This window comes from Hydra viridissima, unplaced genomic scaffold (genome assembly GCF_058129835.1).
Source record: "Hydra viridissima isolate aposymbiotic clone 2 unplaced genomic scaffold, HvirCarnegie_v1 scaffold_3, whole genome shotgun sequence".
NCBI classification, from domain to species: Eukaryota; Metazoa; Cnidaria; class Hydrozoa; order Anthoathecata; family Hydridae; genus Hydra; species Hydra viridissima.
The window spans coordinates 16,007,746-16,033,139 of NW_028324302.1; the positions used below are offsets into that span (position 1 = coordinate 16,007,746).

General features: G+C 27.3%; 2 protein-coding genes across 4 annotated transcripts; one reads left to right on the forward strand and one right to left on the reverse strand.

The window, feature by feature from the left end:
• Positions 1–1,453: 1,453 nt before the first annotated feature.
• Positions 1,454–6,951, reverse strand: LOC145202428 (uncharacterized). The gene is made up of 3 exons (XM_090082963.1): positions 6,425–6,951; positions 2,964–5,303; positions 1,454–2,785 (listed from the first exon to the last, which is right to left on the reverse strand). Exons 1-3 carry the CDS (start codon positions 6,872–6,874, stop codon positions 2,261–2,263), a joined length of 3,315 nt encoding a protein of 1,104 aa, XP_089939089.1. The 5' UTR covers positions 6,875–6,951; the 3' UTR covers positions 1,454–2,260.
• A 3,001-nt stretch (positions 6,952–9,952) lies between these two features.
• Positions 9,953–24,962, forward strand: LOC145180448 (FHF complex subunit HOOK interacting protein 2A-like). 3 transcript variants are annotated; one of them, XR_016450528.1, is made up of 21 exons: positions 9,953–10,016; positions 10,325–10,442; positions 12,366–12,444; positions 13,411–13,505; positions 14,192–14,260; positions 15,685–15,789; positions 16,484–16,606; positions 16,957–17,067; positions 17,709–17,819; positions 18,981–19,063; positions 19,148–19,256; positions 19,663–19,739; positions 19,992–20,103; positions 20,252–21,032; positions 21,251–21,341; positions 21,436–21,487; positions 21,841–21,941; positions 22,049–22,186; positions 23,952–24,052; positions 24,291–24,345; positions 24,509–24,962. XR_016450528.1 is itself a non-coding variant. In XM_090081132.1 (21 exons), exons 2-21 carry the CDS (start codon positions 10,380–10,382, stop codon positions 24,569–24,571), a joined length of 2,487 nt encoding a protein of 828 aa, XP_089937258.1. In that variant the 5' UTR covers positions 9,953–10,016; positions 10,325–10,379; the 3' UTR covers positions 24,572–24,962. The 3 variants fall into 3 exon arrangements, 2 of the variants coding, with proteins under 2 accessions (XP_089937258.1, XP_089937259.1); XM_090081132.1 differs by having other exon boundaries at positions 19,992–20,071; XM_090081133.1 differs by having other exon boundaries at positions 19,992–20,071; positions 24,317–24,345.
• The last annotated feature ends 432 nt before the right edge of the window (positions 24,963–25,394 follow it).

The window sequence follows — 25,394 nt, forward strand, 5'->3', positions numbered from 1 at the left end:
ATTCAATTAGAAATCCCAATCTCATCTTTAGTAATGATAAAAAATTACAGTAGTGTTAAACAGTAATTGATTTAACCCTCAAAAGATGCCATTCACATTTGAAACCAGAATTGCTAAGTACGAGAAGTTGTTTTTAAAAAGTTTAATAATAAAATTAATTGATATTTAAATCAGTGTTCAGAGTTTCATTTTTAATGATTATAGAAAACATATGTTTGAAAATGATGTTCAATCTAATCATCTGGTAAATTTAGTGGAAATGATAAATTTCTTATTGTAACCTTAGGTTATACCGCCGAGGAAAAAGTTTAAATAGAGCTTCAAAAAGACTTTGAAGAAAGTAAAATTGTTGTTGTGTGTGTGTGTGTGTGGGGGGGGGGGGGTGGGAAGGTGAGGGGTCAGGGTCAGTAAATATGTAACTTTTAGTTGCTTTTATCCCCAATTAAAATGATGTATAAAATCAAGCCACACGGTGACATCATATATCCCAAACATTTACTCCAGCGATTTCCGAAAAAGCCTCGTCTTCAGTTTTTAATGGTCTCAAATCTATACTATCCTTCCATAGATAATGCAAAAACGTCACAGACTAGATTTATTTGAGACAGCTCTATGGCCCAATATCTTTGGTCTTTGTTATTGCTTATTTTGCAATTAGTTGTAATGAAATTTCCAAGAAAAACGATAACTTTCTGGAATGAATGGTGTTGTTTCAGTGAATCAGTAAGTTCAAAAACAATACAAAATCGGCTTTTTTTTTTCTTAATTTTACAGAATTATTTTAAATAAAAAAAGAATGAATTGAGCCGTAGAACAGTACAACTTGATAAAATTATTTCAAAAAACAGTACAAATCCAAATATGGGCTTGTAATGTTTTTGAGCTCACTGATTCAATTATTGTAACTAAAGCCGATCAGTAAAGAACGTTTCACAACAAAACAGATTGCTTACACACACAATGCTGGTTGCATTCCAAGCTAGAATGCATTTTATTGTTTTCATTGATAAGTTAACAAAAAATAATTAAAAAAATTTCGTAAACAATATTTAGAACATATTGAGAAACACGTTCGCTGGAGTGTTAAATTTAACTGATGATTGATCTAATTGATGTTTTAATCTAATGTTAAATCAACTTAGAAGGCATTAAGGTTATACAAATCTCTAATCGCATCTTATTCATATAAAAGAAATTAATTATTAAATTGTGAGGAGTAGGCGAGTAATAAGAAAATTGGAAATAAGAAAGAGACTTAATCCAAAACTTAATACCACTCATCAATGGAACCTTTTCTTCCGACATTTCTTCTTAAGGTTAAGAAGTATAAAAATAAAAGGCGATGGGGACGGAAAATGTAAAAAAGATTAACAAAAATAGCGAAAAAATTTTATTTTAAAATGAGATCCTATGATAAAAAAACTCATCAGATGAAAATCAAAACAACGTAACGTAGGTTATTTAATAAGTTATATTTTTATTTTTAATATTTTTTAAGATTACACTAAAGACGATTACAAAAATTGGATGATGATGATGATGATGATGATGATGATGATGATGATGATGATGATGATGATGATGATGATGATGATGATGATGATAATGATGATATGATGACGACGACGACGACGATGGCGATGATGATAAAAAAAAAGAACAATTACAATAGTAATAATAAAACTTATAATTAAAAAAATATATATTTATAAAAAACCTTCCAAAATTCATTTTGACAGAAATCTGTTTTAAAAAGTATCAAATTTATAATTCAGCGCAATTAGTCATATATTTAGAAAGTCATTAGCAAAAATCTCAAAAAAAAAAAAAAAATTTACATTTTCATTACAAATCTAAAAACAAAGTCACATTCTTTTCCGATATTTGTTAGAAATAAATAACTGTCATTTCAGGCGAACAAAAACCTGAAACTTTTTTAAGATTTAAAGAAAATATCACTATTCAAACTAAAACTAAAATGCTTCATAAATACAACAACATTCGCACATACAAAAGGTAATACTCGAAAAGAGTACATATACAAACTTTTTTTAAAAAAGAATATTCATTTAAACTAAATAATATAGATGCAAAGTTCTTATTTTCATGCCGAAAAAAAAAAAATAAACAAAAAACAAAAAAAAAAAAAAAAAAAGAAAAGAAAATTATTTTAGTTTATAAAAGCTAAAAACAAAATTGGTATAGAAAGTTTCTAGGAAAGAGATATAAAAAATTATAAAACTAGGCCTGATATTATTTATCATACGAAAACTGGTGCTTTGCCTTTTGTGGCATCTGAGTTAGGTACAGAAACTTTATTAGGCACACTAATTGAATTGCTTGTGGTTGTTGCTGAGCGCTTTGCATGAGACAGTGTATTTGGTTTAACATCCTCTTCTTTCTTTTTTGCAACTGGGTTTGCAAGACCTCCATCATCAAAAAAATGACGAAATGTGAATTCATAAAATGCATAAGCTGCAGGACCTTTTTTATCATCTGTATCTTGGTTGGAAACATCACCAACATCAAACTCATTTGAAATACTTTCAGGAACTGGATCAAAATTTGAAGTATCTGTTGGATGGTTGATTATTGGGATAAAAGGCGCTTTTTCATCATGTATAGTCAAGAAGTTAAAACCATCAAAGTAAGGGTGATTTTTTATTTCTTGAGCACCATTTCTTCCAATTCGATTTTCAGGAGCACTGCAAAGCTGTAAAATAAGATTCTCTGAATGACGAGGTAGTTTCTTTCGAATAGTTAGAGTTTCTTTCCAATTAATTATCTATAAATAAATTTTCTTAAAGATATACACATAAAAAAAAAAAAGTTCTTAAAGACTAAAAAACTAATATATGCTACACATACATAAACATACTTAACTTTTTAATATACTTACAATAACATATTAAAGTTAGGTTACATACTAGATATTTAGAGATATATTGTTACTATGCTTTTACCTTTAATTGTATTTCAGCTGGTGTGCGAGCCATAAAAGGAGGGTGACCAATAAGCATTTCATAGAGAATCACACCAACAGACCACCAATCACATTGTTGGGAGTATGGAATGCGCATTAAAACTTCAGGTGCAATATAGTTTGGTGTACCCACTAAAGAATGTGCTTGGCATCTCATATGCCGACGCATGTTTCTACGCTGTAGTGGTTTACATAAATCATATTCAAGGCGTTCACTATTTTTACAACTGCAGTCTCCTTCTTCAACTAAAGAATCCCATCCTCCTTCTGGTTCCATTGAAAATTGTCGTGAATGATTGCCAAGATCTTGTTCAGGTTGATAATATTTTGAATCATGTGTCCAATGAAAACCAGTACACAGCCCAAAATCAGTTAACTTAATATGCCCATTTCTGTCAATAAGAACATTATCTGGTTTTATATCCCTGTGAATAAATCCTAATTTGTGGACTGATTCAATAGCAAGTACAAGCTCTCCAATGTAAAAACGAGCTAAACTTTCCTCAAATATTCCCCGCTTAATTAAAAGAGCCATTAAATCACCTCCAGGAACATAATCCATTACAAAATATAAGTTATTAATATCTTGAAATGAGTAATAAAGTTTTACTACCCACTCATTGTCAGCTTCAGCTAAAATATCCCTTTCAGCTTTGACATGAGCAACCTGATTCCTACGAACTACTTCACTTTTTCTCAAAGTTTTCATTGCGTAATAGGCTTCAGTTCCATTTTTACGTACAAGGCTAACCTCTCCAAATGCACCAACTCCTACAATTTTTATCTTAGTAAACATAGTTTTATCCATCTTTGCTCTTCTTAATCGAATATAATTTGATTCTTTTTGTATGAGTAATTTCCTCATTTGTTCTTGTGCTTGATGAGGTAGACCGACCCTGGACATTTCGTCTTCAAGCTGTTTACGCCTTACTTTGCGTTGTTCTTGTCTTTTGAGTAAATTTTCAAAATGTTGTTCTAAATAAAACTTACATGCTTGTGGCGTATAGTTCTTTAAACGCAAGCTTGCATTTTCATGCTGGTCATTTGTTTCAGCTATGCCTTCCTTCTCATTATCTTTTCGTACAATCATTGTAAGATAGGGGGAGTTAGAGCATGTAGGAAGGGGGGAATAAGAACGCTCAACACCATCAACACGTTCAGTTGTATCAGAATTAGGTGAAGCACTTGGCGATGAATCACTTAAATTTAATTCTACATCATCCTTACTAAGACTTTTCTCTTCTGAATTATGGAATGTGTATAATGAGCTATTTTCTAGCTCATCTATGTTAAGAGAATTGCATTTACTAAATCTTTGAGAGCCAATTCCAGGATAAGGAGGAGGTGAGCGATGAACAACATTTCCCCCGGTTTCAACAATTGGGCAAAAATTTGTATCAACTTTTGAAGGTACACCTGTTGTAGCTCCAAAGACATGTACTGGCAAGGTTTGTAAAGCAGACGCAACTGGAATGTTCCTACCTTGATTTAATGGAGCAGATAAATGGCTTGAGTTTTTAGAATATCCGTTATATACAGGTAAATCCATTCCTGTTCGAACATTCTCTAATGCATCAGAGATATTTGTTACTAAAAAATTATCAGGAAGTGATGGTCTTTTCGGTAAACCTGGATAAGGAGGTGGCGGTTTATTTGGAATATTTTCAATAGGAATTTCATAAGTTTGTAAAACATCAGCAGACCATCTATTTTGAGGATTGAATTTTTTATCAGCTTTTTTTTGCCTCAAAGTTACATTTGGACGCCCAAAAAGGTAATCATACTTAGAATGAGTAAGTTCACGAGATTGAACTAAAGAAGGGTCATAGGCTAGACAATCATTTAGTGGAGCTTCTTGTTTCCAGCTAACATTATCTGCTACCATATTCTGTAAATAAGGATCATCAGGCATGCTTATCTCTTGATGGTATGCAGGATGATGAGTACTTACATAGATATTATTCTGATATTGAGGAGCATGAACATCTGATTCTCGAGAGTATTGCCTAGGTTGAGTAATATGTTCAAAGCTAGGAATGTTGCCAGTAAAATTAGTAGGCGAAACATCTTTATACTGCATTCCTTTGACAGATGGGTCATATGAAGGATAGTACCGCATGCTAGGGCTATACTTGCTTTGTGAAGTCTGGGAAATAGTAGATTGATTATGATAAGGATTATTGCAGCTGAGCACTCTGTGATTTGTTAAAACTCTACTAGGAACTTTGGTTTTATGATTACAATTCAAAGAACTCAAAATATCTACAAGAACATCAATATTCTTGTTACCATTATTTCTTAAAACTTCAGCAGCAATATTCTACAATCAAAATAACACAAAATGTAAAACCTTTTTATAAACCAGATACCAGTATAACTATGTCAAAATATTTAAAAAATAAACCTTTAGATTGCAAACCATGTACACTAAGGGGGGTTGTTTCATAAAAAATTATCAGTCTATCTGTCAGTTCTGACAATCATTAGTACTGATAATTATAACCAATTCTTAATCTTAATGTACCAAATTTATCAAAATGATCTTAATATGCCTAATTGTTAATGAGTAAATTATTGATAATAATAATTGATAAATTGATTTGTATCTGAGATTTCTTTTTAGAAACCAAAAAAAATGCTTAATAATGATCATTTATATATATATATATATATATATATATATATATATATATATATATATATATATATATATATATATATATATATATATATATATATACATATGATTAATTTATATTTTAACTAGTTAACACAACTAAACATTTCAACTTTTCATAGAGAAAAATATTCATCAGAAACTTGATAAGATAGAGTGTTTTTAACTTTAAGCGAAATAAAATATTCTATGCACAAAATCTGCATCATAAAACTTACACATTCAGTCAATTGTGTATCACACAATAAAAAAAAAAAGTTTATTTAATGTCAACAAAGTATATAACTGCTGTTCTTTTTTTTATATATATATTTATGGAAAAAAAACAAAAAAAAACCATTGTTTTCATTATACCATTAACCTTATCTTGTTCTCTCTATATTACTAGAAAAATATCCTAAAAACAAAGGTTAGTCTAAACAACTCTTTTCTTCCTAGAGTAAAGGAGAGCTTATTCCAAGATAGTTAGTTTTTGTATAAGTATATCAATAACGAGTATTTAAGTAAATCCAAGGAAGATGAACTTTACAAAGACTAAAAAATAATCTTTCCTTTTAAAAAAGAATATTTTTTAGTCTTTCAAAAATTTTTAATCAAAATTGTTTTAATTAAGATGATTTAAAAAAATTCTCTGAAGTGCTTTAAATCAAAACTAATAGTTAATCATTTAAAATCATTCCAATACTGATGTAAAATATTTTTTATATATGATACAAAAGAAATTATACAAATTATGCACCCTCAATTTCAACAATAAGCATTACCTCATCATAACCATATGAGACAAGTTGCGACAGCTTTTGTTGTTCTGACTGAACAGAATTATTAACTTCTATAATTGCTTGGTGTAAATCTGTAATGGATCCACTTTTGATATTGTTTTTGCTGTTGCTTAAATTAGAGCTTACAAGCCCATTTTTCCAGGCAAAAGGTTGAAGGTCTTTTCTAATCTCTTCAAGAGCAAATGCTTTTGTTGCACGTGGATAAGACCTGCGGTCACCAGCAGCACTTTGAGAAAGAGCATTTATATTATAACTTTGGGATAATTGTTGTTCAAAAAGAAATTGACTTTGATGCGAAGCACTCTCAGCTTGATGTCTTTGCTGTTGATTTTGATGATCACGAAGTTGGAGGTTGCGTAAACTATTGTGTATGTTTCTAAGCATTTGATTGCTTGAAATTACTGAATTCTTTTTATTAGGTTGTTCAGACATTGCAAAAGTTATTTTTTAATTTGCTGTAAAAAATGCAAACAAAAACAATAATTTATAAAACATAGAGGAAGCACTGTTTTATAAATTATTGATTTTTGTTTATGTTTTATAAAAAGTCTATAACAAAACAAATAAACAAACAAGCAAAAAAAAAAAAAAAGAAATGAACTTATGAAAACATTGCTATGTTCTACAATTTTTTTTTAACAAAAGTAAATTTGCTCTTTTTACCTTTTAGTAAATAGCTACCTAAATAGCTACTATCTAGATAGTTACAATACTGTCTATACTGTACTGTCTGTGATAAATAATGTAATAAATGAATATTTCGCTAAGTCTAACAGTTATCACAATAGAATGAAAAATCTTCTTTAATAACTACGCATTTAAGGTTATTTTCCATTAAAAATAATTAATTGCGACAAAAATTTCAATTAGAAAAATAAGTAAAAGCGCATTATAAAGAAATGAAGATCGGTACCGGCAATTTAAAGTTATTTAATGAACTTCTTTGGAGGGCACAGTCAGTCAGAATGTGGTAAAAATTGGGAAAAAACTGTAAAAACATAACTAGGTACATATAAAATAGTTTTTTTTGGGTCATGAAATGGAATTGTGGTATAAAAATTAAGATTTGATTACTCTGATCGGCCAGTTGACCACAACCCTGACCATTCTGATCAACCTGATGTACCATTTTCCCTGAAAATGTAACAGTAAATTTTTTTTAGGACAGAGAACTCATTTTCGTCCAAAATTTCGTGATTTGACCATTTATCGCTAGATTGCTGCATGAATTATTGGGTTAGAAATTGGGTTTTTATTTATAAAATTTAAAAAAATGATAAATTCTATACTAACCATGGGTAAGAAAAACACAGAAGCTTTTAAAGAAGGTTCCTGTGTCGAAAGTACTTCCTTATAAATTTGTAGATCGTATATAGGTACTTTGTTTAATACACTTTCAATAAATATGAAGGAGAAAATGATGTTTTTAAGTGGTAAAATTTAATTAGAACTTTTTGTTTTTTAAATATCTGTGCATGTTTTAAAAGAATACTGTTTTGAAAATGTTTCACAGCTTTTTAATTTATTTTCAGTTAACTTTCGGATAAATATGTAACGACATCTATTTCAATATTAAAATATATTTCTGGCCGAGAAAAGGAAAACGGACAGCAAGTTTGTTTTCTATTTCTAGAATGTTGGAAAGATTGTCTGAACCCCCATAACACTCTTAAAAATGAAAGTAACTGCTTTTTTGCTTCAAAAGTTGAATCCTTTTCTATCAAAGTTAAGTAAAATAATGAAAAAATCAAGTAGATTTTTTTTGACCGAGGTAGCGTTTTAAAGATTTAAAATTTTTTTTGTTTTTTTTTGCAACTTTAGTGTTTTTGATCAGAAAAAAACATAAAGGTTTTGATTTTTGGACATCATAACAGAACCAAAACGAAAGTAATGGAAAAAATGAGAAAAATTATTGAGAACTGCATTTTTTTCAACTAAAGCATTTGCTCATGCGGTTATCTTTTAACAAACATTAGCAAGTCATTTAGAAATAAGCAATGCGAGGTTTATTTCCCTAATAAATATAAACCTTATGGTCAATTTTATAAATTTACGTTAGCCTTTGTGAGTGAAAGAGTTGTTAGGTGGGCTTCGGTGCATCATTTTGCATCAAGTCTAAAAAGATGTTAAAGCGACCTTTGGGACAATAAATCACATTTTGCCGAATGAAAATCCTAAAGATAAAAAAATGAGAAGTATTATGTATTCTTTCTACTTTTAAATCATTATATTTAGGAATATCGTCTTGGTTTTTTATTTAGATCACTTCCTATTGATGTTAAAACTCAATTCAGTAACATAGAAATCAGTTGGATTTAAATATCCCTCGCTCGAAAAATGCAGAACTGAGTAGCCTCAGGAATTACTGTAGCTACATAATATTATGATTAAGCAAAGGATATATCCAGAAAAAACTTTCTCTTTGTAAAAATAAATCTGAACGTACATTTATTGAGAACTGCATATCATTACAATAATTATTTTCGTAAAAAACTTTTTAATATTGATAACAGGTTGTTACACTTAAAGTATATTGTATTTTGATTTTCATTTTTGAATTTCAGTATAAATGATAATTACAGTGAAATCATATATATATATATATATATATATATATATATATATATATATATATATATATATATATATATATATATATATATATATATATATATATATATATATATATATATATATACATGGCCGCCGAGAGGAGGGATGGACGGAGAAGATTCCCGGGGCCCCGTCAAACAAATTTTTAAAAATAATTCTCAAAAGATTTAAATAGTTTTGACTTTTAAAAGTTTTAATTAACTTTTATTTTTAATTTTCAATGACCAGAGCACGCTTCTATTGGTCCTGGGTATATAATTGATCATAATGAGGGCCCCCTAAGAAAACTTCCCCGGGGCCCGAAATTTCTCTCGGCTGCTATGTATATATATATATATGTGTATATATATATATATATATATATATATATATATATATATATATATATATATATATATATATATATATATATATAAGTATTTTTACGGCAACGGTTTTGAAAAGCTAATTAAGTAAAAAAGCAAGTTTTAATTACTAATACAATAACACATAGAAGATTTTTCTGCACAGTTTTAAGTATCTATATATTTGAATTTTTTTGGTGTGCCTATGTGCTTTTTTCTTTTAAGACTTTCTGAATTGAATGCATTTGCGAAACAAATGTGTTATTGTAAAAAGGAAATTAAAAGAAAGTCACTTAGTAGAAAAATGTTCTTTATTTCAATTATTTAAAACAATTGGGAAAGTTTGATTTTGCATTTATTTACGGCCCTTTAGTTTTAAAACAATATCTGTACTCTAAAAAAAATCACCCTGTATTTCAGCAACTATAAAGGAGCATGTAGATCGTTATAAAGTTTTGAAAGCGGTAGAACTGGAAAATAATTTTTTTTGGCAATCGAACTTCTTTCCGAACTTTTTTGAAGCAGCCTGACACGATATGATCACGCAAGGTTTAAATAATTTTGTCACAGATGGCACACCATACAAAACGGACACGGAGATCGGATATAATATAAAAGTTTGTTATGATTATTATACTGTCCTATAATTACTTACTGTCTATACTGTACTGTTTATACTATACTATCTATACTGTCTATACTAAACCATACTGTGTGTACTGTACTATCTGTAATAAATATTGTAATCGTGTATAAAGAAATATTTCGCTAAGTCTAAGTTATTATATAATTTGTTATAAATATTCTCTTTTTTTTTTTTTTTTTTTTTTTTTTGTTTTTTGTTTTATAAATATGCATACATACAAATTTGATATTTGTCACTAACTAATTTTACTGACTGTAAGTGTATTTTCATATAAATTAGTGTTATTCAGAAGAAGAAAAATCAACTTTGAATTTCCTTGTTTGTTTTATTCCTAATGAAACGAAGCAAGAAAATGTTTACAAAGTTTACAGCAATGCTTCACACTGCTGTTGAAGCAGTAAGTTTGTTTTTCTTTTTTTCTTTTTTTTTTTTGATTAGATTTTTTAATATGTATTTTAACTTTTAGTTGCACTAAATTTCATACTGCAGTTATTGCAGCTGTAACAACCACTATCATACTGAATATGCAAGTGGTAAAAACTCACAGATACTCAAACGTTCATTGATCCTGTATAAGTTTCTTGAAATTTAGGTTTTTGATGAAAAGTGATTTTTAAATACTTTGTAATTGTTTTCAGTTCATTTTATTTCTTATCTGCAGCACCAGTTGCTGCAGAAATATTGTTTATGATTATTGTGGTTACTCTTACCTTATTTGTACCCATTTTAATTTTGTTCAGAGAAATTTTATTAAAAAAAAAAGAAAAATCAAAATACTTAAGGTTGCATACAGTGATGGATATTTTTTTCTTCTTTTATGTCCTATCTTAATTTACATTTTAGTGTTGCTAGATATAATTATTTGAGGGCAGGGTTTTGCTCTTCCACTATTTCCAAATTTTCATTCAAGATACTTTTTTAAAATTTTTATCAGATTTTTTATATGCTTCATGATGCCATGAATATTTCACCAGCTTTATGAAATAACAAACCTGGTAAAATACTTATTGCAACATGAAATGTATATTTATTATAACTAACACTAAAAATTTTATTTTACCTTATAATATTGTTGATTTAAAACTTTAAATATTTTAACAACATCACTTTTTGAATCAGACATACAGATACTGTTATAACGTTTTATATTTCCATCTAGTGATAGATTTTAATGAGCAGTTGATAAAAATTGGAGCTATCTTCAAATTTTTATTAGAGTGATAATCAATGATGCACTAAAACGAAATGATTTTGAACAACATTTTTCTGTTGTGTAAACTTTCTATTGCATATGAGTCAGATAATGTAGTTGTTATTGTTGGAAGGTGGCATTTAATAAATGTAGATAGACCACCTGATAAGATGATTATTTTTCATGCTTTTATATTCATCTTTTTCTAATATCTAATGTCAGTATAAGTAGGCTCTGTTCTACTGTTAGTTTATATTTTATGTCTCTTTACTATTAAGAATTTATTAAGCTAATAAGACTAAAAATTTAGAGTTTTTTTAATTAAATTTTTAAAATTTAGAGTTATATCTTAAATTAACTGAGAAGTACAATCTTTTTATTCCATATAACAAAATATTTTCAGATAATCTGTATGATGCACTCTGTATATAAAAGTATTTAAGAAAAGATAGTTAAGCGATGAAAGAAATATGTTGCAAATACACCCAAAAGGATTGCATACAAGTTGTTTAAAAAGCTACAATTTAATATAAAGCTTCAAATTCATCCTGGAAATTACTTTGACAGATAATAAAGATTTAACAACTAGTAATAATACTTAGACTGCTAGTAAGTGCAGTTGATTCAAATTCATTTTCGTAAACTAGAAACATACGAAAATTAGGAAAATAAAAGAGAGGTTTTGTTTAAGAAAAAAAAATTTTTTTGAAATCACAAAAATGTGTAAAATTATAAATTTTAAATGAGTTTGTTTTTATTTACAGAAACCTTTTTCATCTAATCTTTATAACTCATTAGTAAAACTATGGTTTAAATAATATAAGGAAACTGAAATACTTATCCTAAAATGAATATATTTAATTTGTATTAGGTTCCAGATTTTTTTTGATTTTAGTTAATTACTAATTCAAAGGATAAACCATGTAAAAGCTGTTTTACACTAAGAAATTAAAAATTTTGTGAAATTACCATGTTAAATCACCAGGTTTCATTATGTTTTTTAAATACAAGTATTGATTTAAAAACCAGTGTCTTTTAGATCAATACTTGTATTAAAAAAAGAATTATAATGAAACCTGGTGATTTAAAATACTTTTGTGTGGTTATCTAGTTTTCTATTTCTTACAGTTAGCACCTGAAATGAGTTTACTGGAACAATTTAGGTATCATTGGAAATGTGTTACACAATATTTCCTTGACACCAATAGTAAGTTCTTTTTATATATGTCTTATCTAATATAAAATTCTTTCATTTTAAATTTACTTAGTAATAATTGCATCTTTTAGTTAGTTGCAGTAGTAAAATTTATGTTAGTGATCTAAACAAAATTAATTTCAGGCTGTAAAGCAAAAACAGTGATAGCTTCAGTATTAAAAAGATAAAATCCAAGTGAAAAAAATTAAGACTTTATTACTACTGAAATTTATCACTGAAGCTATTGATGTATTTATCTGAGTACTGCTGTTGTGCTCAGAAAATAACCAAAAAAACTTATTTCATTTGTTCAGACATCTTATAGTTGTATTAAACATTCTTTTTTTTTTTAACACAACACGTTTTTTAAATTAATTAAATTTTTTACTGCAATAATTTTCAATCTCATAAAAATTTTATTTTGGCTATAATAGCCAAAAGTAAATAACCCAAAGTTAACTTTTATATTTCATCTATTTTCATCAAACTTTCTGGCTCCTAATTAGATAGAAGCCTAGTAAATAAGGTATACTCAACATTGAGCTATACATAAGGCAGATAAATTGTGAGCAAATCATTTTTAGTTCAAAACAGTGTACTTTGTAAGGTTTTATGTATTATAAATTATTAAAGAGCTTTTAAATACTGTAATGATATAGAACTTGATAAATTAGCAGCAAAAGTGTTTTGAAAATATTGGACTAATATTAAATTATATTTTATCACTTTATTCATAATTTTTAGATCCTCACTAGTAGCTTGAGAATCTCTTTTAAGATTTTGATTTTTTTAGACTTTCAGATAAAACATCTATTTGATTCAGAGTTAAATGAAATCAAATTAAATGTTTGAGTGTTTTTTTAACTTTATAAATCCTTCAAAAAAGTTTTGATACCCATTAAATGAATATAACAAGAATATTAGAGCCTCTTGAACTTAAAACAGTTCACATGCCATATTTTTTTATGTTCTTACTAGATGAAAAAATTTCAGTTGAAAGCACAATTATACCTTACCACATGGAGCAAATGTTAAATGTTCTACAAGAAGAAGAGAAGATGAATGGAAGCACAGTAAATCAATTTTTTTATTTTCATAAAATTATGAAACTAGTTAAAATAACTAAAAGAATTAGTTTTATCTTTTTTAACTAGTTTAATGGGAGCAAAAAGAAAGTTCTTCTTTTGCAACCAAGTTGGATTAGATTTTTTAATCCAACTTTTTAAATCAAAACTAAATTATATATGAAATTGATTTATTTATCCACCAGGTACACAAGTATTTTTGTTTTGTAAAATTTTTATGAACATTTATTGTTTACAATAAACAAGTTTAAGGTTTTTTTTGTAAACTTTAGCAATTCTAATATGTTGTTTGTTTAATGTTATTATTATTGTTTTTCTCTTTATATTGTTAACTTTTATTTGCTTTATTAACTTTATTGTTATTATAATTGTTGTTTTTTTTTCATTAACTTTTTTATTATTTTTATTTTTGTTTATTTTATTATCAACTTTGTCTCAGTTATTGATGCTTCATTCTGTCAAATTTATATAAATTAAAACTTGCACATGCATAAATAAGTTGCACCACATTTCTGTTATCTCACTTCTTTTTACTTCTAAAAGTAGGTTCCTGTTTTTCTATGAATAGAAGCTACTAAGTTGAAACATTTATATAAAGAATAATCTTTTTGTTCTGTTACCTGGTATTTATTATCTAGAATCAATAAAAGGTAAATTTCTATAAATGTTTTTAGGGACCTGCAATGGAGTTTATGCTGCAGCAGAAAATACTAGAAACAATGCAAACACTTGGTTGCGCTGATGTGAGAATTATTGGAAATTTTTTGTGTTTATGCTCCACTATAAAGTGATTAATAATAAAGAAATTATGTTTAAAAAAAAATAGAGAAAAAAGTCTTATTAATTTCAATATGTTTAATTATCTTTTTGACTATTCCAGGAAATTTCTTAGTTATTTGAAATAAATAAAAATTTGTATTTAAATGTTTGTAAACAGAGCTTTGTTTACTGATCTATTTCTTTTTTGATTTTCTATAACAAAAGCTATACTAGCTATCACTATATAACAGTTATTTACTTAATATTAGAAGATATTTGCTTCTCCTCTAAAAAGTAAAATTTATATTAAGATTCCCATCATATTGTAGAATTCTAATATTTTAAGTAATGCTTGAAATATTTTACTGTATGTGAATGCAAATTTCATAAAAAATTTGTTTTTTGAAAAAAAATTAGTGTTGAATGAAAACTTGAAGCCAAATAAAAAAGTATATTTGATAAGAAGTGTTAAGAGTTTCATATACCACATTTTTATTCAATATGTTCTCATCAGCATCAGTTTCAGATTCAAGTCGATTCCTGAACCTGAAAAAGGTGGTCTGGATATAGTCCTTCAGCATCTTGTCCCATTCCTTCTTGATAGTACCTTCAGGGAGTTGACACTGTTGTGGGGATGTTGACAAGTCCTTGACTCCACATACACACAGGTTGAATAATCAAGAGGTGACAAATCTGGAGATCCAGGAGGCCATAACTCTTTTGAGCAGTATTTTGGTAGGTTCTCCTGGAGCCACATCTAGGTCTTCTGGGATGTATGTGGAGGTGCTCCATCTTACTGGAACACAACATCTTCATCTGGAAAGTAGTAGGGATCAATCCAGGGTTTGACATGGTTCTCCAGGATTCAAATTTTACTCATTAGTGTCAACTTTTTGATCAGATTTGATGAAGACCAGAGACATTTTTAGGCCATCAGAAGAATTGAGTCCAAACATAACTAAAGCCGAATGTTTGGTCTTAAATGTATACTTTACATCCTCTGGGACTGATTGATGATAACTAATAAAACAATTGGTTCTGCTGTTTGAGACAGAATCAATAGTAAACAATTTCTCGTCTGAGAAGAGGATGGTCATTGGTCTCTTCTTCAAGAGGCTGAGAAGATTCTTTGATTTTTAAAGTCTTTTTTCTTTGACACTTGGGGAAAAAAGTGTTTCTTAATCCTGCCTCTTGACTTTGTCTTCAGATCCTTCCTGACCACATTTCTGATTGGTGTGCTCACTGACAGACAGCTCTTCAGCCATTTACCTCATTGACCATACTGGATTCCAATTAAAGCACTTTTTTTAGAGATATTAATTGTAAAAACCAATATCACTAAAATAAAATCAGACTTTCTTTCAATAATTTTTGATTTAATAAAAAAGTATTTCTTATATTTTTTTAGTGTCCTCCTGGTATGAAGCGACAAGTATTACATTTTTTTACAAATTTACTTGGCAAAGCAAAGCAACAAATATTGCCTCATGTTAATGTTCATAAACCAGTTATTGTAAGTATTTATTAAAAAAAAATTTACAAAGCAATTAAATTTTACATTTTAATGACACTTTGTAATTTAGAAGAATCTCTAATCTAATAATGGCATTTTTCAGACTGTTTCTAGAGGTCTGTCTTTTATACTAGCTGTATGTAGCCAAAATATAGTCAAACTAATATATAGATCAACTGTTTAAAGAAGAACAAAATAAACTTATAGCTACTATAATTGTAAACATAAGTATAATTTTAGTTGCAAAACAACAACTTGATTGATTATGTGCCTAAACAAATCATTTGTTTTTTATTGTAAGTCTATATTGTAACCATAAAAAATCTGTGATATTCTATTCGTTTAATATTTGTTCAATGTTCTGTTCATTAAATGTTCCTCTGTTTAATGTTCCAGTTCATATTCTTAAAGTGAACATGAACACTAATAGCTCTTCAAATTTTAAAGAACATCTATTCATCTAGTTTTACTGAAAATTATTATCCATTCAATAAAATTTATTCAAATAGTATTCTAGTTTTAATTTTTTGAATTTGGAAATTTTTTTAACTAAATTGATTAGCTAGGATAGATATTTTGAAAATCTTTAGGCTGGTGTGAAAAAAATAAAATCAAATATGTTTACTTGATAATATAAGTTAATATGTGTAATTTTTAAAAAATACACTATGTTTGTGAGCTTTTTTTGCTTTAGAAAATGATAAAGATTTGTGGAGAGGTAAAAGCTGCTCCTACTGAATCAGAGGAAGTGCAATTCTTACTTCAAGTATCTTCAAAACTCAAACAAGACTCACATCTTGTTAATTTCTTTTTACAAGTGAGTTTTTACTAAAAGTAAGATTAAAAAAAAAAAAAATGGATTAGATTGGAATGTCTTCTGTTAGAAAATCATGTTACTTATTGTATAATATATTGTGATAGAAAAAGTTTCTAATAATCTTAACAAGTTTTTACACCCACTTCTAGATTTATTATGTAATAATTGAATTATAGCTCATATATATTTATTTATGTTTGAGATATTGATAGTATTTACTACTAACACATTCTTCAAAATGACAGAAAGGCTCAAAATTTTAAAAATGTTTTTGCTTATTTAGCATAAATGTGTAATATGAATCTATGCAGTTTTTAATACTGTTTTTCGTTTTTATTTTGTTTTATCAGAAAGTAAGCACTGAAAATGGTTCATCTCCTACATCATTAAATGAAGAACGTGAACGTGAACAGCCTGAGTATAGTTTGGTTGATGCATTGCTGGCTCTTACTAAAAGTGAGGTAATGCTTTGTGTATTCAGTATTTAAAGTAAATATAGTTCCAATTGTTTTAATTTTCTGTAGTGAGTTCCAATATTTTATCTTTGCAGTAAAATTTTTAACAAATCTACTGTAGAATTAAAAAAAATCTCTGAAACTTTACTATGATGAATTTTTTTTTTTTTAATATTAGATTTTAAAATTCAAGGTTTTTACTTTTATTTTTATTGGTTTTTGAAGTAAATTTTTTTTAGTCTGTAATTTATTTAAAAGATTCAAAATCCTTTTTAAAAAATCCTAATTTCCTCTACAAGCATGTATGAAATTTGCAATTAAATAAGAATGGTTGTATGAAATTTTATATTGACACTTTAATTAGGGAGTGAAAAATTCAGAAAAATACAATCCACTTTTGTTCTATTAGTTTGACAGATTGCATGCTTGTTCTTTATTTATCAAATTCAATTCATCTTCTAAAATTCATAATTGCTATAAAAACACTCACCATACCATAACATTACATTTCCACCTGTTATTACTTAAATAGGTTAACCAAGAAACATATCTTCCACAGACAGTTTAATCTCTTGCATTTGTGTTTCTATAGCTGTGTATTTAAAAAATCTATGAATTTTAACAAAACAATCTTTTAATTGTTTCAGGATAGCAGAGTGGCAATCAAAGCATGCGAAGGCCTTCTTTTATGCAGCTCAATTGCAGAAGATCAAGCTGCTCTTGTCATTGTGTTATACACACCTTTTTGTGAAAGAATGGTAATTTTCACTAACGCTAGTATCAGATGGGTTTTTTGTTATTTCGTTTTTTTTATTCTGGTATAGTTTTTCAGTTTATACAATTAAGTTTTTATTATTATTATTATTATTATTATTATTATTATTATTATTATTATTATTATTATTATTATTATTATTATTATTATTATTATTATTATTATTATTATTATTATATATAAGTATTTTTTAAGTTCATTTTAAGAAAAGTTCTTCATAGATAAATCCTGCATCAAAATATTACACAAAAACAATTTTATTACAAATTCTATGACACAAAAAATTCAAGTAATAATAAATTACAATAAGTCAAAATGATATCAATCAAGCAATAAAACAAACTCGGCATTTAAAAAAACCTTCATAATGTGTTTTTGTTTAAGTTATTCATGCATTTTGCTGGATTGTTGCAAATTTAGAACTTTTGTAGGCCTTGACTTACTATTTGCCCATTCAAGCCTAAGGTAAATTCAGTTGGAATAAAGCCTGGTGAATAAGCTGGCCAGTGCATTAAATTTATTTTCTTCCATCCATGCTCTGAATGTAAGCTGTATGAGCAGCAACAATTTTTTTTGATTAATTAGCATATCTCCTGATAAAATCATGAAGTTCTCAAGATTGACCTTTATAGATGTTGTACAAACCTACTCCATTAAAATTGAAAAATTCACTTTCACTTAGAGATTTTTGACACATTTCTTTTTATCTTAACTTTCAATTCTTCATAAATGTCATGATATAAGTAACTTGTCAACATCATGAAAATCAAGTTTCATCAAAATCATTCAAATAACTTGTCAGCATTGACAACTTTTTATAGAAAAATATAAACAAGTTAACACTACTTGATGAAGAAAGAGTTGTTTTGAGAAGAAGATGGAAGAGGAAATTTTAAAATTTGTTCACTTTTTTTTTTAATATGCACTTACTAAAGTTTTTTTCCTATCATGCAAACAAAAAAATTCATCCTCTATCATATACAGTTACTTTTTTATGATGCTTTGAAAAGAAAGCAATTTAAAAAATCCCAGTGTTTTTTTTTAAACTGCTGAATGTAAAATCTATAAATCAAATGTCTTCACAAAATTAAATATATTTCTACCAAGTTGTAACACTTATAAACTCATTGTAATTCTTTTATAGGCTGATCAACTCTCAAAGCTTTTTAAGAGTTTGCCAGCTGTAATTGATCCTGCTGATTTAAACCAATTATCTGCTACATGGGGGTAATTTATTTTTGAGATAAAATATTTGTAGTTTAAATAATATTTTTAGTAACGTAATATAAAAAGTTTAAACGTTTAATTAAGATTTGATCTTGAAGATCAAATGGTGTCATCTTTTCCTGGTAAAAGACAGCTTATTGCATTTCTTTCTTGGTTAGACTATGTCAATCAGCTGAGTATAGAGGCACATCCTGTAAGTCTACTTTTAAATCTATTGCATTTTTACTTTTAGGAGATAAATCTTTGTTTGAAGATTATGATTTTTTTTTATCTCAAAAAGAACTATAACGAAAATCAAAGGTCTTTTTTCTGATTTTAAAATTTATTATAAAAAAAGTGTATTGACAAAATCAATAAGTTATCTTCATTAACACAAACCTAAATTTTGTTATAATAGATTTAAAACATTGCAATTAGTTAACTAAAAACTTTTTTTTTTTTGATAAGAACTACTTCATATTATCTTATCTTGTTCTGATTTTGTAGTATTCTTTTGCACCTACTTGTTAAATTAAAATTTCCACTATTCAGTTTATGATCTTAAAAGAAAAGTTTATTTGATAATCATGCAATATTATTTAGTTACATTTTTTTTCCAGATGGTAACAAGAGCATTAGCATCTTCAATCCGTGAGAGGTTTATATTGACTGCTATTGAACCAGGACTTTCTCAAGCGTAAGAATTTTACTAAGTTAATGGCACAAATATTTAATAAAGGTTACAAAAAAGTTATCTTCTGGCGATATAAATATATTTTTTGAGGATGGATGGAATAGGAAATGAGGTTAAGCTACCAAATGGGCTTTTCTTTTTTTTTTTTTGGGGGGGGCTTGAATCTAAATGGTCATATAATTCTTAAAATCTATATCAAACTAAAAAAAGTCATAAAATGTCCTTTTTTAAAATCATAAAAATTTTTTTTTTTAGTTCAGAACCATGTGCAATAACAGTAACAGCCATTTTGACACGATGTTTAAAGCTTATCACATCTCCTGTTTTGGCTCATGGTGAGGCTCCCTACTTAAAAGTAGGGCTTATGGTAAACTTATGAAAGTTTTTGTAATTCAAGAATTTTTTACTTCAAGAGTGGGAAGAACCTTTAACTTTTTGAACATTTTTTTTTTTTTAAATGAGTTAATTGAATCTTTAAATTTGCAAACATTAATTTTCTTTTATAAAAATTGTAGAGTTTGCTGATATCTTACTTGGAAATGAACAAAATCCTGAAACTGAAGAATGTGTTAGTCCACATAAGCTTCGAAGGTTAATTATCCAGCGAATTAATCATTTATCTGACCAGCTTGCTGTTGAATCACTTCGCCTTTTTAATGCCTTGCTACATCTTTCTTATCAACCAATTGTAGAGACATTAATTATTAGAAATTTCAAACAAAGAAGTTATTTAGACTTGAAAAAAGTTGATTTTCAAAAAAATACTCTATATAATACTCATAAATCTTCAAATATAAAAGTGAATGAACCCATCAAAAAAAACACGAATCAAGTAAATTCCTTAAGAGTTATAAATAAAGAAAGCAATTCTGAAAATACCTCTGACAAAATAGAAACTTTTACAGAGAGTTCAAGTGAATTTATTATAAAAACACTACAAAATAACAGCGTTAGAATAAGTAATGAAGAAAATGTTGCTGACTTGCTTGAAAATTCTAGTGAACAATTAGTAAATGATGATAGACATATTCATTCACAAACTTTTGAATCTGAATTTAATATGGCTGAAGAAGAATTTAGAATGACGCCAAATATGTTTGATGACAGGTTTCAACCTTCTGCTGAAAATTATTTAAAAACATCTATAGATAGTGATGAATTATCTTTGTCAATAGAAACTACCAACGAAAGTTTTATAAATGAAGGTGAAGTAAGTTATTCCACATTAGGAGAATCCTTAGATGAAATATGTGTGGGTTCATTTAATAAGAAGAGAGTTGAAAAAACTGTCAATGGGTAAGCATGATATTATGCAAAATACAGTGGCAAAGCTAAGGGGAAAACATTGGATGTTTGCCCCCTAACTCTGTCATTGATATGGCCTTTAGATTGCAATGGTTTAGTTTCCATGGTTGTTTTCTATAAAACTAAGCTGCATTATAAAAAATATAGAACTTCAGTGATTACTGTTGTTTCAGTTGAATTGATGTTGTTTTTTTTCCCTTTTTTTTTAGATTTTTGTTGCTACTTCCAGATGCATTGAAAAGTTCAGATGTCTCAAGTGAAACAGGTTATGACAGCTACTTAAGAGATGCACACAAACAGGTAAGTTTTTTAATTCATGTTCTATATTAACAAAATTATTAAAAGTGAGCATAATAATGAATTTTGACAAAATTCATTTTCTTTTTTTCTGCAGTGTCAACAGCGAGCATTACAAGCAAAAGCCTACCAGTGGCCTACTATGAAAGGTTAACTATATTCAATGTCATTAAAGTGAATGGAAATGATATGTTTTAATTATTTTTAAATAAAAGCAAAAATTTAAATTATCTTTTTTTTTGTTTTCGTTTCTCTTTTTTATTTTAGTATTATTTTTATATGCACTTTAAATTAAGGTCAGCATTTTGTAATGGTGAGTAAACTACTGACCTGTCCTTATTGACCTGTAGCTCAGTAAAGTTAGAAGATTTTACTGGAATAATATGATAATATTTCTTTTTGATAATCCTTTTTTGATATTTTGTGTGTGTATATATATATATATATATATATATATATATATATATATATATATATATATATATTTATATATATATTATAGATTGTTCTGAAAGTAATTCACTCGATGTATTTGAGGAAATATTCTTTGAAGGTTCATTTCTTCGCACAATTTTCCAAAGGTTACAAAGAATCCTTGATCAAGTAGGTTATGGTTAAAATACTTCTGATTAATGATTTTTTTTTGTTATTGCTCTTTTTATTTTATTTTTCTTGACATTATGTTTAACACACAGCTTCTTTACTTTTAGCCTTATGACATTAACCTTGAGGTTACATCTGTATTATCATTGATTGCTCAGTATCGTCACCCTTTTCTTCACGAATTCTTCTTTGACACTGGTTATGTAAAAGATAACGTTTTTACGCCATATAAAATTTTGCAAAAGGTAAATCAGTAACAGTAATTACATTTAATGCTATATACATACAACAGATAATTTAAGGTCTGCATATGAAGCTAATTAAATGCATAAGTTTAAAGGCTTAGGGAAAAAGAAAAAAGTAAGGGAATATCTTATGCATCATATATTGCTGTTTTTACTTGCTACAAAAAAAATTCTTCTTAATACACAATATTTTTATTACACCTTCAAAAGGTTTTCGAGTTTAATAGCTGTAAGAAGTGAACTTTAGGTGAATAGTTTTGATAGTTGCTTAAATGCTGAACTAATCATATGATAAATTCAAGATTCAGTTTAATATCCAATATCAAAATCAAAAAGGTATAAGTTTAGCAAATTCAGTTTCCCTTCTGTCCCTACTTGTTCTAAAAGGCAGTGGCACCTTCATTACTTTTTAAATAGAGTTAGTTATACATGTTTTTACGTTTCTCATTTTATGCTCCTAATTTTTTAACATTAAGTTGGTGACCTGTGGCACCTACTAGCTAAACGTTTGAAGTTATTAAAGACCTCGTTAAAATTGTAAAATATCTCATTAGTAAATGGATCATTACCAAATAATTTGTCTCTCACTGCTACCAAAGCTGGATACAGTTTATGATGTTAATGCAATTTTCCAGCAGACATCTAGAGCGTGTCTTCAGTTAATTGATGACCCAAACTGAGTTTTCTCAATTAAATCTTATACAATGTAAAGCAAGACATTGATGGAGGTTGTTTACTATACTTGTCCAGACACTATTCTTGAAGATTACTTTTTCAACAAGTATCAGTTTTTTTGACTAACTTCATTGTGAATATCAGGTCTGATAAGGGAACTCTGGAGAAAAAAAGGAAGGAAATCATGATTCAAAAATATGACTTCCAATTTACAGTTATTAGAAAATGTGTTTATTCATTTTTGGAGTTTTTCATAAAGAGTTCTTGGAATCTACGACTTCAAAAAGGCTATAAACATGTACATAGAAGTTCACATAGCAGTAAATTTCTATGTTATTTATATTACATGGTAAAGTTAGATTTTGTGAAGTTGTTTTGTGTCTATTGAAGAATACTTGCTACTACTCACATTCTTACTAACTGCAGTGGATCTAAACCTTCTTCTTTTTCCCAAAAGATATAAATGATAACTTAGTTAGCACTGGCACTTGATAACTTAATTGTTGACTTAATCATTGTTGGTTTGCTGAACGACAATAAACAACATAAATAGTATTCAATTGATTGTTTTGTCTATTAATGTCTTTTAAAATAGGTATACTACAATCTTGTAGTAAGTTTTGCATGTCAGCAATTTCTTTTTTTGAACTTTCAGTAGGCTACTTGAGTGGTAGCAGAAGGAATTGAAAAATTTCCTGTAGGAGGTTTTGGAGTAGCAGCCTTAACCCATTATATAAGTTTATCTTAAAAGTCAGAAAGATAAACTAAACTTAAAACTGAACTATGAAACTCATTCTTGTCTAAACAAAGTTTTAAACAATAATTGTCATAAATCTAACACTAAACAAGCTATAAGTTTAATATAAACAAGCATTGGCTTTTTTTTTTTTTTTTTTTGCTATTCAAAACTTTTAATCTAATAGTTAGTTTGAATTAATGAGGAAAGATCATGGGAGGTTCCTCACCTTCATAGCATTTTGAAATTTTACAAAATCTCCCTATTTGGAAAAGAAACTAAGTAATTAATGTTAAAATATAAATAAAATCGATATAAAAAAGTTAACTTTATGAAAACATTTTCTTTCTATAGGTTTGTCAAGATTTAAAAACTCGAGCTCAGTCCATACCTAATCTTTCTGCCTCTTTAATTGCTATACGCAGAAAATTAGCTGGAAATTTTGAATATGATAGGTGAGTGATATGATTGGTGAATAACTCTCATTTTTCAGAGTCATCATTTTTCCTTTTTGATTAAGAAAACAAATTAAAAGTAGATATTTTTATTTATTTTCAGTAAATGTCTTTGTTTGATTGTAATTAATTTATAAAAATACTTTTTTTTTTGTTAGTATTCTGTATGATTAACATTGGATTGTAGAATAGCTAATGTTTCAGTAGATTTCTATTATTAAAAATGAATTTTCTTTAGTATTCCAGAAAATTTTTTTCTTGAAGGAGTAATTGTTTTTGAAGAATTCTGCAAGGTATAGTTTATACTTGTTAGTAGTATCTTTTTTTTTTTTTTTTTTTTTTGCTTTTTTATAAATTTCTTTAAACATGTAAATACTTTTTTAATACATATAAATTTTAGTTGCTTCTTTTTTATTAAATTTTTTATAGTTACTGTTATATTAAAAATTTTTTTAGGAATTGGCAGCTATAGCATTTGTTAAAGCTACAGTGGACTATTCTTTCAACACATCTGAATAGTTTTAAAGTTTTAAATTTATTTGGAATTGAAACAATAAGCAAAGCATAATATTGCTTTTTTTTTATTTTTAAACTAAAAGATTCAATTTTTTTGCATATTTTCATATCTTAAATTATTCTTTATTATAACTGTAAATGGTGGTTGTTACTAATAACAAATCACTGTGTAACATTGTTAAAGAAAATTATATTTATCGTAAGAACGCATTGTGGTTCATTTTATTTTTATTGATATTTTTATTGGTTTGTTTTATTATTTTTACAGATATTTTTGTTTGTCTAATTATTTATAAACTTGAATTTGAATTTTTAAATATGCAAACCATTTATATAAATATCATTTATATAAATTGTATTATATCCCAATTAAATGGTCAAGAAATAACACAAAGAAGATTTCTTGGGTTTTTTCGCCTGTTTCATTCACTATTACTTTTAGTATTTACTATTAAATCCTTGTTTTTTCTTTTTGTTTTTTGTTTTTTGTCTCTCAGTTTTTAAAAGGCTGCAGTTATATTTTTGTAATTATTTCTTAAACTAGGTATATTTTTTAACTGCTTAATTCATGTGACAATCATATTTAAGAAATCTTCTTTCAAATAATACTAATAATTATTAAGACAATATTTACAAACAAACATATATTTATAGTCAATATTAGGAAAATTGCTTATTTATTATAGTTTCAGCTGAAAAATTGAAGTTTAATAAACATTGAAAGAAATTTACATTATCTTCCCTTGCTTATACTTAAAGTACTTGTTTTGTAGCACTGAATTTGTATCTTTTTAATTGAGATGTAATTGTGAAGTAAATTTACATT

Coding starts and splice junctions, on each gene's coding strand:
- LOC145202428 (XM_090082963.1), bottom strand. CDS start 6,874: ATGTCTGAACAACCTAATAAAAAGAATTCAGTAATTTCAAGCAATCAA. Junction 5,304..6,424: donor TCTCATATGGTTATGATGAG/GTAATGCTTATT, acceptor TTTTGATTGTAG/AATATTGCTGCTGAAGTTTT. Junction 2,786..2,963: donor CAGCTGAAATACAATTAAAG/GTAAAAGCATAG, acceptor ATTTATTTATAG/ATAATTAATTGGAAAGAAAC.
- LOC145180448 (XM_090081132.1), top strand. CDS start 10,380: ATGAAACGAAGCAAGAAAATGTTTACAAAGTTTACAGCAATGCTTCAC. Junction 12,445..13,410: donor ATATTTCCTTGACACCAATA/GTAAGTTCTTTT, acceptor TGTTCTTACTAG/ATGAAAAAATTTCAGTTGAA. Junction 14,261..15,684: donor AAACACTTGGTTGCGCTGAT/GTGAGAATTATT, acceptor ATATTTTTTTAG/TGTCCTCCTGGTATGAAGCG.